Source organism: Salmo salar, chromosome ssa12, assembly GCF_905237065.1.
Source record: "Salmo salar chromosome ssa12, Ssal_v3.1, whole genome shotgun sequence".
Taxonomy (NCBI): Eukaryota; Metazoa; Chordata; class Actinopteri; order Salmoniformes; family Salmonidae; genus Salmo; species Salmo salar.
The window spans coordinates 21603521-21616953 of record NC_059453.1 but is presented as its reverse complement, the minus strand read 5'-3'; the positions used below and the strand labels follow the sequence as shown (position 1 = coordinate 21616953).

The 13433-nt window shown below is 42.7% G+C and overlaps 1 protein-coding gene across 1 annotated transcript in view; it reads right to left on the bottom strand.

Moving 5' to 3' along the window:
- LOC106564464 (CREB-binding protein-like) overlaps positions 1–13433 on the bottom strand; it is a 64700-nt gene that overhangs the window by 38607 nt on the left and 12660 nt on the right. Inside the window, 1 exon segment of the mRNA XM_045691019.1 lies at positions 334–938. Within this exon segment, the coding sequence (XP_045546975.1) occupies positions 334–938 (605 nt within the window).

Sequence of the window (13433 nt, the reverse complement as noted above, 5' to 3'; positions counted from 1 at the left end):
TCTAAATGGTTCGGCTTCTGCGGAGGGCATTTATTTGTTTCCGATTTAGTACCCAGCAGTATCAGAGAGCTATCACCCAATCAGGATGGATCTGCTCTACACAGTAACTAGCACCAAAGCTGAGAATTCATGGATGATCCTGTACAAATGATGATTCAACACACACAAAGCAGAGCTATAAACAGATAGCTGCTCTCTGACCATTTGGCACATTCAAGACCTGTCTTTCTGTCACAGACACACATTTCATACATGCCTCTCTATGACTAAGAGTAGTTTGTGTGTGTGTGTGTGTGTGTGTGTGTGTCTGAGTCTCTCATCCCTGTGACTCACCTTGTTAATGTTGCCCGCCTGCTGGGCGGCGGCGGCGGCAACATTCAGGGTGGCAGCGCCCACCTGCGGTCCGCCCTGCTGTGTGAGGGTCTCTGCCAGCGAGCTGCCCGCTCCTCCTCCTGGTGCCCCCTGCATGGCCTGGTACTGCCCCCGGCCTCGTCCACCTCCAGGACCCAGCCCCAGGCCTCCGTTTATCACCTGGCCCGGCTGGTGCTGCCCACCCTGGGCTAACATCCCGGCGTGGCCCCCCAGAGACTGGTTGAAGTTCTGTCCGGTACCCGCTTTCGGTGACCCTTGACCCAAGGAGCTCTTCCCGTGTGCTGCACCCAACTGACCCCCAATGCCACCGGGCTGAGTCCCTCCTCCAGCACCCCCAGTGAGACCAGAGGCACTACCCACCCGGAGGAGTTCTGACAGCTGCTTGTGCTTGGCCACTGCGTCCGGGACCTTGGAGCCCAGAGGTCCAGGACCCCCAGGGTTGGCATTACCCCCATTGGAGGGCATGGAGCCCCCTGTCATACCCCCCATGCCAGAGCCTCCATTGGGGATCAGCTCGTCTGGCAGGTCGTTCTCCAGGTCGTCCCATGATAAGGAGCCTAGATCCACTGTAGAAGAGGAAGAGAGGGAGAGAGAAAAACAGGTAAATAATATGGATTGATAACAATCATGAAAATTCATGGGCAAATATTCCTGTCTGTGTAAGTGCCATTGAAGTACAGTATCGCCAGCCTATCGCAGACCTGCCAACCTTGAATCATTTTTATGAGAACCACTTCAGCGCAGTGGCGGCACCCCCGGGCCCGGAGACACCGCACTGCTCAAATCATAGACAAATGGACTTTTGGGGTTGTGCATGACCAACAATTATGGGGAAAATAGCAAACAGTTCATTCTCCATTATCCCTACCCTTTTCCCCCTCACACATCGGTGGATGAAGTGGAGCTGCCATCCAGCTCGGGAGGAAGATAGAAAACCCTGCGCTGGTTTTTCCTGGTTCAATTGAAGTCAAAGAACTGAGCAGACCAGACCCAGCTGCTATCGCATTGGTCTCTATGTGAGAGCCACCCCCTTAAGTAGACAGGAACTGACAGTTTTCGCAATGGTAAATAGGGATGCACGATATAGTCGGTGAACATATCGGAATCGGGCGATATTAGCTAAAAATGCCAACATCGGTATTGGCCCAATGTCTAGTTTAACGCCGATGTGCAAAACCGATGTGCATACCTAAACTCAGCAAAAAAATTAACGTCCTCTCACTGTCAACTGCGTTTATTTCAGCAAACTTAACATGTGTACATATTTGCATGAACATAACAAGATTCACCAACTGAGACAAACTGAACAAGTTCCACAGAAATTGAATAATGTGTCCCTGAACAAAGGGGGGCGTCAAAATCAAAAGTAACAGTCAGTATCTGGTGTGGCCACCAGCTGAATTAAGTACTGCAGTGCATCTCCTCCTCATGGACAGCACCAGATTTGCCAGTTCTTGCTGTGAGATGTTACCCCACTCTTCCCCCAAGGCACCTGCGAGTTCCCAGACATTTCTGGGGTGACTGGCCCTAGCCCTCACCCTCCGATCCGACAGGTCCCAGACGTGCTCAATGGGATTGAGATCCAGGCTCGTTGCTGGCCATGGCAGAACACTGACATTACTGTCTTGCAGGAAATCACGCACACAGCGAGCAGTATGGCTGGTGGCATTGTCATGCTGGACAACATACATACATACATACTACTATGGAACACAGTTTGGGTCTTTACGTGTCAAAAAAAGATAGTCAAATAACACTATTTGACATGTCAAATAACACAGTTCTATGACAGAATGTTGTGTGTTCTGAATTTGCAAGTGCAGGCGCCACCACTACTATCAGTAGCAGTGTCAAAGCTGTACCAAAAAGTCTGCAAACACCTGCCACGAATTATGTGTTTACAATACCGTGTTGGTAATAAAGCATTATTTGTTTGACTGCAACTTCTGGGGTAGCTAACTAGCTTTAGCTTGGTACCAAGCTAGAACCAATACAACCAGCCTGAAAACAATGACCAGTGGAAACAGAAGTCATTTTCATTATTCTTAGCAATGAATCCTTGTGAGTAGAGGTTGACCGATTATGATTTTTCAACGCCGATACCGATTATTGGAGGGCCCCAAAAAAAAAACGATGCCGATTAAATTTTTTTGGGGTAATAATGACAATTACAACAATACTGAATGAACACTTATTTTAACTTAATATAATACATCAATAAAATTAATTTAGCCTCAAATAAATAATGAAACATGTTCAATTTGGTTTAAATAATGCAAAAACAAAGTGTTGGAGAAGTAAAAGTGCAATATGTGCCATGTAAGAAAGCTAACGTTTAAGTTCCTTGCTTAGAACATGAGAACATATGAAAGCTGGTGGTTCCTTTTAACATGAGTCTTCAATATTCCCAGGTAAGAAGTTTTAGGTTGTAGTTATTATAGGAGTATTTCTCTCGATACGATTTGTATTTCCTATATCTTTGACTATTGGATGTTCTTATAGGCACTTTAGTATTGCCAGTGTAACAGTATAGCTTCCGTCCCTCTCCTCGCTCCTACCTGGGCTTGAACCAGGTACACATCAACAGCAGCCACCCTCGAAGCAGCGTTACTCATGCAGAGCAAGGGGAACAACTACTCCAAGTCTCAGAGCGAGTGACGTTTGAAACGCTGTTAGCGCTCACCCGGCTAACTAGCTAGCCATTTCACATCGGTTACACCAGCCTAATCTTGGGAGTTGATAGGCTTTAAGTCATAAACAGCGCAATGTTTGAAGCACAGCGAAGAGCTGCTGACAACACGCACTAAAGTGCTGTTTGAATGAATGCTTACGAGCCTGCTGCTGCCTACCACCGCTCAGTCAGACTGCTCTATCAAATCATAGACTTAATTATAATATAATAAACACACAGAAATACGAGCCTTAGGTCATTAATATGGTCGAATCCGGAAACTATCATCTTGAAAACAAAACGTTTATTCTTTCAGTGAAATACAGAACCGTTCCGTATTTTATCTAACGGGTGGCATCCCTAAGTCTAAATATTCCTGTTACATTGCACAACCTTCAATGTTATGTCATAATTACGTAAAATTCTGGCAAATTAGTTCGCAACGAGCCAGGCGGCCCAAACTGTTGCATATACCCTGACTCTGCGTGCAATGAACGCAAGAGAAGTGACAATTTCACCTGGTTATTATTGCCTGCTAACCTGGATTTCTTTTAGCTAAATATGCAGGTTTAAAAACATATACTTCTGTGTATTGAATTTAAGAAAGGCATTGATGTTTATGGTTAGGCACAGTCGTGCAACGATAGTGCTTTTTTCGCAAATGCGCTTTTGTTAAATCATCCCCTGTTTGGCGAAGTCGGCTGTCTTTGTTAGGAAGAAATAGTCTTCACAGTACGCAACGAGCCAGGCGGCCCAAACTGCTGCATATACCCTGACTCTGTTGCAAGAGAAGTGACACATTTTCCCTAGTTAAAAGAAATTAATGTTAGCAGGCAATATTAACTAAATATGCAGTTTTAAAAATATATACACATTCACATTGCACTGTACACCTAAGGATTAACTAAGTATTGGGGATCAATGAAACGGGATATCAGTCTACTCAATACCCAAGATATTTTTCCCCAACGTCCTCCTCAGACTTATCAGACTCCAAAACATCCACGCAGTATTGTTTTCCTCAGGAATAGTGTTCAATGCACATAGGTTGACAATAAATGTGGCTAAATTCACAGTTGTTTCAGAGTCCCGCAATAAGAGCTACAACACTAATGTTCTCTGGGTGTCACTGAGTTGACTGATACCCCAATTTCATTGATCCACAAACCATGGGTAAGGCTGTACAGTGAAATAAGTATGCCCCCAATGTAATTCTGAAGTCTAATAAATCCAATGTGATTTCAACAGATTTGTCAAATTAACAAATTGTCTTTTGTTGATTTAATATAACATTCCAACCTCGTTTAGCATGATCTATTCAATTATGGCATAATTCTACTCTTTGTATTCATTTGCATCACTATCAATGACATACTTGTATTTTGAAGGCTAACCGCAAAGTACACTGTTGTGGCTAATCCTTATTGTGGCTAGCTTCACATAGATGGGACCACTATTAAGCAAATAAGAACTGTCTTATAAATTAGGGTTATTTTAGATGACACCTAGCTATATAGTTAGCTAGCTAACTATAGCTACAGAAACAGATGTCGTTTTGCTATGTTTTTGGGGAAGAACATTGTTTGCATCCATGAACTAGCTAGCTTTTTTTTTTTTTTATGACCAGCACTGTAGGTGCGCGATACGTATGCTATGATGCTGGTAAAGTTGTATCTATGAATCGTTGTGACATATGAAATACGAGTGAGTTTAATCAATGAGTAATAACTACATAAAAAATTTTATGAACGCGTTAAATTATTGTGACGTGCAGTCATATTTAGGTCCTGACACGTCAAATAGTGTTATCTTTTCTGACACGCAAAGACCCAAACGGCGTTCCATAGACATCCTGGTTGAGAATGAAATGACTGAACAAATGAACAACGAAACAGCACAGCAAGTAAGTGAAAGAAATAGGTTTTGATTATGTTTTACTGTAATGGGGACATACGTAAATGCCAACAAAATAACTTTTTGGTCAGTGTGGTGTGTGTGTGTGTGTAACCTTTAACTAGGCAAGTCGGTTAAGAACAAATTCTTATTTACAATGACGGCCTACCCCGGACGATGCTGGGCCAATTGTGCGCTGCCCAATCACGGCCAGATGTGATACAGCCTGGATTCGAACCAGGGACTGTAGTTGACGCCTCTTGCACGGAGATACAGTGCCTTAGACCGCTGCGTCCGTGTGTGTGTTAACCTCTATGGGCTAGGTGGGACGCCTACTCAACAGCCAGTGGAATCCCGTGGCACGTTATTCAAATACCTTAGAAATGCTATTACTTCAATTTCTCAAACATATGACTATTTTACACCATTTTAAAGACAAGACTCTCGTTAATCTAACCACACTGTCCGATTTCAAAAAGGCTTTACAACGAAAGCAAAACATTAGATTATGTCAGCAGAGTACCAAGCCAGAAATAATCAGACACCCATTTTTCAAGCTAGCATATAATGTCACATAAACCCAAACCACAGCTAAATGCAGCACTAACCTTTGATGATCATCAGATGACAATCCTAGGACATTATGTTATACAATACATGCATGTTTTGTTCAATCAAGTTCATATTTATATCAAAAACCAGCTTTTTACATTAGCATGTGACTAGCACTCCCACCGAACACTTCCGGTGAATTTACTAAATTATTTTAAGAATTATAGATACAGAACTCCTTTACGCACTCGATATGTCCGATTTTAAAATAGCTTTTCGGTGAAAGCACATTTTGCAATATTCTAAGTAGATAGCCTGGCATCACAGGGCTAGCTATTTTGACACCAACCAAGTGTGGCACTCACCAAACTCCGATTTACTATTAGAAAAGTTTGATTACCTTTGGTGTTCTTCGTCAGAATGCACTCCCAGGACTGCTACTTCAATAACAAATGTTGGTTTGGTCCCAAATAATCCATAGTTATATCCAAATAGCGGCGTTTTGTTCGTGCGTTCAAGACACTATCCGAAGGGTAAATAAGGGTCACGCGCCCGACGCATTTCGTGACAAAAAATTTCTAAATATTCCATTACCGTACTTCGAAGCATGTCAACCGCTGTTTAAAATCAATTTTTATGCCATTTTTCTCGTAAAAAAGCGATAATATTCCGACCGGGAGTGGTGGTTTTCGTTCAAAGAGAGAGAAAGTAAACAGAGTCGCGCGCCCTGTCCCATTGTCCTCAGATCGACCACTATCAAAATGCGCTACTGTTTTTCAGCCATGGGCTGCAAAGCCACGATTCAGCTTTCTGGCGCCTTCTGAGAGCCTATGGGAGCGTTAGAAAATGTCACGTCATGCCAGAGATCCCCTGTTTTTGTTAGAGATGATCAATAAGCCATGAAATGGTCAGAGAGAGCGCTTCCTGTTTGGAATCTTCTCAGGTTTTGGCCTGCCAAATGAGTTCTGTTATACTCACAGACACCATTCAAACAGTTTTAGAAACTTTAGGGTGTTTTCTATCCAAATCAAACAATTATATGCATATTCTAGTTACTGGGCAGGAGTAGTAACCAGATTAAATCGGGTACATTTTTTATCCGGCCGTGCAACTACTGCCCCCTATCCCCAACAGGTTAACTATTTAACTGTACTAGAATGCTTAAAAAGGCCGCTAAAATGTTAAATATCGGTATCGTTTTTTTTTGTTGCAAGGAAAATATCTGATATCGGCCAAAAACGTCACATCGGTGCATCACTAATGGTAAATGGCCTGAATGAACTATTTTCATTTATCCACCATCTTTGATAGTACTACAACTAAGGGGGGCGGGCATGAGCAGAGAGCTAAAGAGTTTTGTCCTCGCCCAAGTCCTCTGATTGGCTCAGCCCCAACTTCAGACGGTTGAGTCAAAAACCACAACGTGCCAACTAGTCTATTTCTGTGTATTTTTCATACCAGTGTACTTTGACCTCAAATTGCTTGCAAGCATGGTACGCAAAACGTGTGCAAGTTGGCAGGTCTGCTATCGCTCCCAATTCCATCTCCCAGCCCATTCACCTCACACTTGATTCCATCGCAGCGTGCTAATGAGCTAACGTGCTAACGCTGCTTGGTGAGTCTACTGCTGATCCACACCTCACAGTGAAGATGCAAAAAAGCAGGAGGAAGGGAGGGATGGAGGATGATATTTAAGAAGAGTTTAATGAGGAGGGTGTTGGTGCCACCTGACAAACACAGTTAACAGTTAGACAGGCAGTGAAAATACAGCATCACTCAAGGGAGGGGGCAAGCGTATTTGGGTAACACTGTCAGGAAGCGTGTTTTGACAGTTAACAGCCAGTGAAAATACATAATCACTGCATCACTCAATGTTGGTTCCCCATAGGGAAGGGAGATGGGGGAAGAGTATTTTGGTAACATCGTCAGGAAGTGTGACTGGGAATTGTGGTGGAGGGAGACAATTGAAGACATTACAGGGGATGAGACTCAGTGGATACAACAAATTAACCCAAACAGAACTTGGTAATTAGATTTCTGCAGGGCTGTGGAAATTGACTTAAGGGTTAATAAAATGCAGTTTTGGATTTTACCCAGTCTCAAAGCCGAATGGTTTAGATTGCTTGGAATGTTACGGGAGAAGCTCCGACCAAATGCGACCATGCCTGTGCAGCTCAAATTTTACACTTTTTTTTTTTATTGCCATCTTTGATGAAATTACCCTTTTCATGTAAAAATAACAGAATACACTGACGGTTTAAAGCAAAACCACACTTTCTGAAGAAACCACTGTTTATCCTGCACCAGTGCTAAGAGTTTCCTGAAGAGTGTTGCTGGTCAGGTTTCTTAGAAAACCCTTCTCTTTTCTCCTGATTTCTAGGAATTTACCCCGTCTTGGCGTAGCCTCAAGAGTTGCATTAGCTTTCAGAAATCTGCATTGTTAACTAAACTCAAAATAAGCCCAAATATTGAACAGAGCAGTAGCTGAGTTTATCTGTCTGGATCAAGTGCAATTCTGTGACTTTGGTCATGTCTACACTTCTGTGACTTTTTTCAGAATACGTAGATCGCATTGAAAAGACGGGTCTTGACGCACAAAAGTCGCTTTGTGGTCTGATCTAGCTGACCAATTCAGGAGGTGGTCAGGGAGGCACTGTGTGCAGATTTCTCAGTCGAAGCAAATCAGGCTACCGAAAGCGCATACAGTGGGTGACGTCATCGGCACTCCTCCCACAAGTCTGCAGAAAACTTGTGTTTTGGGGCCGAGAGGTACCTTGTCATTATAACGTTGGAGGAAATACGTTCCTAGAGCATGACGAACGTGTTTCGCTGGCATCATAAATGCTTGCCAGCTAGCTAATATTTTGGCTTTTTTAATGGAGGTTTTGGAGCAGTGGCTTCTTCCTTGCTGAGCGGCCTTTCAGGTTGTGTCGATATAGGACTTGTTTTACTGTGGATATAAATACGTTTGTACCTGTTTCCTCCAGCATCTTCACAAGGTCCTTTGCTGTTGTTCTGGGATTGATTTGCACTTTTCGCACCAAAGTACGTTCATCTCTAGGAGACAGAACGCGTCTCCTTCCTGAGCGGTGCGACGGCTGCGTGATCCCATGGTGTTTATACTTGCGTACTATTGTTTGTACAGATGAACGTGGTACCTTCAGGTGTTTGGAAATTGCTCCCAAGGATGAACCAAACTTGTGGAGGTCTACAATTTTTTTTTCTGAGATCTTTATTTGGATTTTCCCATAATGTTAAGCAGATGCACTGAGTTGGAAGGTAGGCCTTGAAATAAATCCACAGGTACACCTCCAATTGACTCAAATTATGTCAATTAGCCTATCAGAAGCCATGACATAATTTTCTGTAATTTTCCAAGCTGTTTAAAGGCAGTAAACTTCGTGTATGTAAACTTCTGACCCACTGGAATTGTGATAGTGAATTATAAGTGAAATAATCTGTCTGTAAACAATTGTTGGAATGATGACTTGTGTCATGCACAATGTAGATGTCCTAACAAACTTGTCAAAACGATATTTTGTTAACAAGAAATTTGTGGAGTGGTTGAAAAACTAGTTTTAATGACTCCAACCTAAGTGTATGTAAACATCCGAATTCAACTGTAGCCCTGGCTCTCCCACTTCCTCAATATCACTCCCTCCTTTTCTACTCACCGTCTTTCCCTTTAGTTCTCTCCCTCCAGCTCTTCCTTCTTTCACTTGCTCTCACCACTACTTCTCCCTCTAGGTTCTTCACTCTCCATCTCCATCCAGCTGTATATTCTCTGCTAAGCTTAGTGGCTGAGGCCAGCAGTGAGTGGCAGTTTTCTGTCAGAGCCAGGCGCCTTCACACACACACACAATATCCCGGTCAGTCAATCACCAAGTCAAGCATGGCTTATTTTCACAGCCTGCGTGAGCCAAGCACACACACACACTCCTTCTCCTGCAGCTCCCTCTTACACACACAGACTACTTTCTGTCTCCTCAGATACACACACGCATGTACACACCTCTGCCATCCTTTGAGCAGCAGGGAGCTGGCGATGGGATCTGTGCTGACTTTATATTTCCTGGCTGGAGTAGATTGCAAGAGCACGAAATAGAGCAAGAAGAGTGTCTATTTCAACACAAAGGGGCTAATGACCCAACTAAACCAGATTTGGAAACTAGCAAAACTAGGCTATTCAGGCACCACCCTTCCTTCTCCAAAACCATTCAACTAAATGAAAAGTGCTTTTCAGGTATTCAGATGGGACTTCAACTTGATGGATGAACAAGGCTTATTTGCTTGGGGTGAGAATTTGGGGTATTTTCTATTAGAGCTGAGACAAACCGAAAATGATTGACACCGACATCGCCATCCTCTTACTGAAGCATTTTGCTTAAGTCGGTAATTTCCGGTAATTTTGCTACACAACGTTCCTGTAGATTGACCAATGGTTTAAGAACAACAGTAATATACGCATTGTGTTGATTCCTGCTATGAAATATCTGCCTGTTCCGTTTTGCTGTTGGCTGCTGACTCACTCCCTCCCCCCACTGACACGGAGGAGGGAGAGATGCATTCTGAGAAGCACAAGCAAATGACCATTGCTCAAAATACTATTGCTGCGAAAAGTTTAAAGCAACTACTGTTCTTCTAGTCACAGCTTTCTGTGACTATATCATGCATGTCTCACCTCTTAATATCGAGTTCGTGGCACCACTTCTCAACCAGAGTAGGCTGTAGTGCGCCATTTGCGGCAAATAGACCGACATCAAGAAGCCTAGGCCTAGCACTGGTAAGTTTTTGTAGGACATTGTAATTTAAATTCACACTTCCTCAGGTGTTGAATAATATAGCCTATATAGGCCAATATGCACAAAGATGTTGGCAAACTGAAGAGTCAAAAATAAATCTGATAATTCTGGATCCTATTTTGACAGGTTGCACATTGAAATATCAATCATGCATTTCTTGGATATGTTAGATGAAATAGCTTACTTGTTGATAGGCTACCATCTCAGTTGTCTTACTTGGCACTGCGGAAGAAATTGTCTAGAACCATGGCGCTAATGAAAAGTAACTGCCCATTTAAAGTTTATCGTTGAATTTGTTGTTGTCGAGCAAAATAGTTACATTTAATCGCAATATGTTTTGTCCATGTCGCCCAGCTGTAGCACCTCCCTAAAAAAAGTTAATAAAAATTGCTGGTTTATCATTATTGCAAAAAAAACTGTCAATTTATTGTGAGATGGATTCTTGTCCATATCGCCCAGCTCCATTTGCCATACATTTTCTGAGCTCTGTATCAAAGCCATATCAAATATCTTGGTTCTAAAGTAGTTGCTATAGAGCTGTTTCATATTATTTGTTGAGAGAAAAAAAAGTATACCTACAAAAATCTGAGAATCTCCTTCAACAGGGTCAGTAATTGCTTCCAAAGCTGTGTTTTTCCCGCAATTGCATTTTAAAATGTTACAGCCTACAATCAGAACACATTTTTTTCTCCCAGAGCGCGGGGGAGACGGAGTGAGTGGCTTGCCAGCAGGCCTCAGCGAAACAGGGGCAGGGCAGATACTTTTATACAGGAATTGTGAGGATAATGCACATTACTGTTTCACCAAATCATTGTTTTAATAGCCTGTAAAAATAGGACGTTTGGACTGAGGTGAGCATGTAATGTGACCAACTAAAAATGTAACTTGCGACAAGTTAAAGGGTCGCAAAATGCAAGTAAATGTTCAGTCAGGAGCCCTGGAAGACAACTGTTGTTATCAGATAGTACGCGATGCAAGAGCTGTTCAAATTTCCTTTAACAATAGTTTCTTACGCCTCATCACGCCATCCATGTCCACTTTAACACGGCATCTTTTTCTCTGTCCGTCTTTCATTCATCCCACCCTCTCTCTTTTCAAGTTGAGAACTGACAGATGTGAGTGGGAGACGCAAAAATTGCAATATCTGCTAACGGGGAGAGATTGGTATATAATGAGAGGAAACGGTGAGGCTTAAATATAAACGGCTTAAAACGTGTGAAGTGACTGCAGACTGGCATTTAAAACTGCCAATTAGGCTGTAATATAGGCCAGGCTCATGACAGCGTCTTTTTGCGCCGGCTAAGTGCTTCCTGGGGGTGGGTGACAACCCATTTGTCCCCCTCGGAGGTTCCATTACTAAGTGAGTCATGAGTGTGTGTGACGGGTGAGCCCTAAATGTGCCATTTGGAGAGCAGGGAGCGTGCTGACGGAGGGCTCCTCTCGTTAAAGCAGTGGAACGGAATATCACGCTAGTCATAGAGTCTGCCCCAGTATCTGAGCATTAGAGATTTTGACGATGAGTATGATGCGTCTCAGATTCAAACTCCCATTTGGTAGCGCTGTCAAAATACGTTTGTTACTCACAAAATATGGATGAGCAACCATCTTCATTTACTCCCATTACGCTATGTACTTCCAAAAAGTCTAAATACAAATTTACAAGCAACTGAATAAAATCCGATTCGGCACTTTCATTACGGCCACCTACAGGTCGAATGTCTAAAACAACTCAATACATTGGAAGTGCCGAAGTGGCAATTTTTCGGTAGCTTGTGAATTTTTATATAGAAATTTTTTTTGGAAGTACATAGCTACCGGCTGTAACGGGAGTAAATGAAGATAGTTGATCATTGAAACTCAAATTTTGGTGAGTAATTAACGTATTTTGACAGAGCTGTCTAATGGGAGTTTGAGCTTCCTAGGCATTAAAGGGAAACACGTCATACTCATCTAAATCTCTAACGCACAGATACGCGATACGATATCACAATACTTAAGTGCCGATACGATATGTATTGCGATTTTCAGGATTCTTTGTCTTGCAATTAGATATGGTGATTTTAATGCGATTTGATGTTCCAAACATATTGCTCACTGACTATAGAAAACATTAGGAACTAGGGATGCATGATCTAGTCGGTGAACATATCGGAATCGGCCGATATTAGCTAAAAATGCCAACATCGGCATCAGCCCGATGTCTAGTTTAACGCCGATGTGCAAAACTGATGTCAAAGCTGACGTGCATACCTATATAACGTAGGTAGATGACGTAATGGCGCCACGAAAAATACTGCGCTACACGTGGACATACGTAAATGCCAACAAAATAACTTGTGTGTTTCAACTATATAACTGTACAAGAATGCTTAAAAGGCCGCTATCGGGTTTTTTGGCAAGGAAAATATTGGATATCGGACAAAAATGTTACCTCGGTGCATCCCTATTAGGAACACCTGCTCTTTCCATGACAGACTGACCAGGTGAATCCAGGTGAAAGCTATGATCCATTATTGATGTCACTTGTTAAATCCACTTCAATCAGTGTAGATGAAGGGGAGGAGACACATTAAAGAATGATTGTTAAGCCTTGAGACATGGATTGTGTATGTGTGCCATTCAGAGGGTAAATGGGCAAGACAGCATATTTAAACCTTGTGTGGTGTTCGGGTCTGTGAGACCCATTTTCAACCAAAAACCGGTTTGTATCCCTGCTTGTCTGCCTGTCTCCCGGTTTTCTAGCACTCTTTACCCTTTGTAGTGTGTGAAACTACACAATGTCTTGCGGGAACCTGCACAATGTTTTTACAATACATTATTTCAATACATTGTAAAAAAGTCAGTATTTTGCAACACTCCACCCCAGCCAGGTGCAAATTGGGGGAGGGACAACAAATAAATAGCTTTGCATGTGTGGCTCCTTACTACAATCAATCAGTATGGCAAAAAGAATCTCTGCTCAGAGGGCCTTAGAAATCATTTTTGCAGAGAGAAGCTAGTGTGGAAGGAGCATCTTCCACTTTGGAAGATGAAGAATTAATCAGGATCTTGTCCCTGTCAATTCTGCGTCGACACGGATGGCGGTTACGCATGTGCAGGACATAGTCTTCTTTTGAACTGTTCATCCCAGACACCAACCAGAA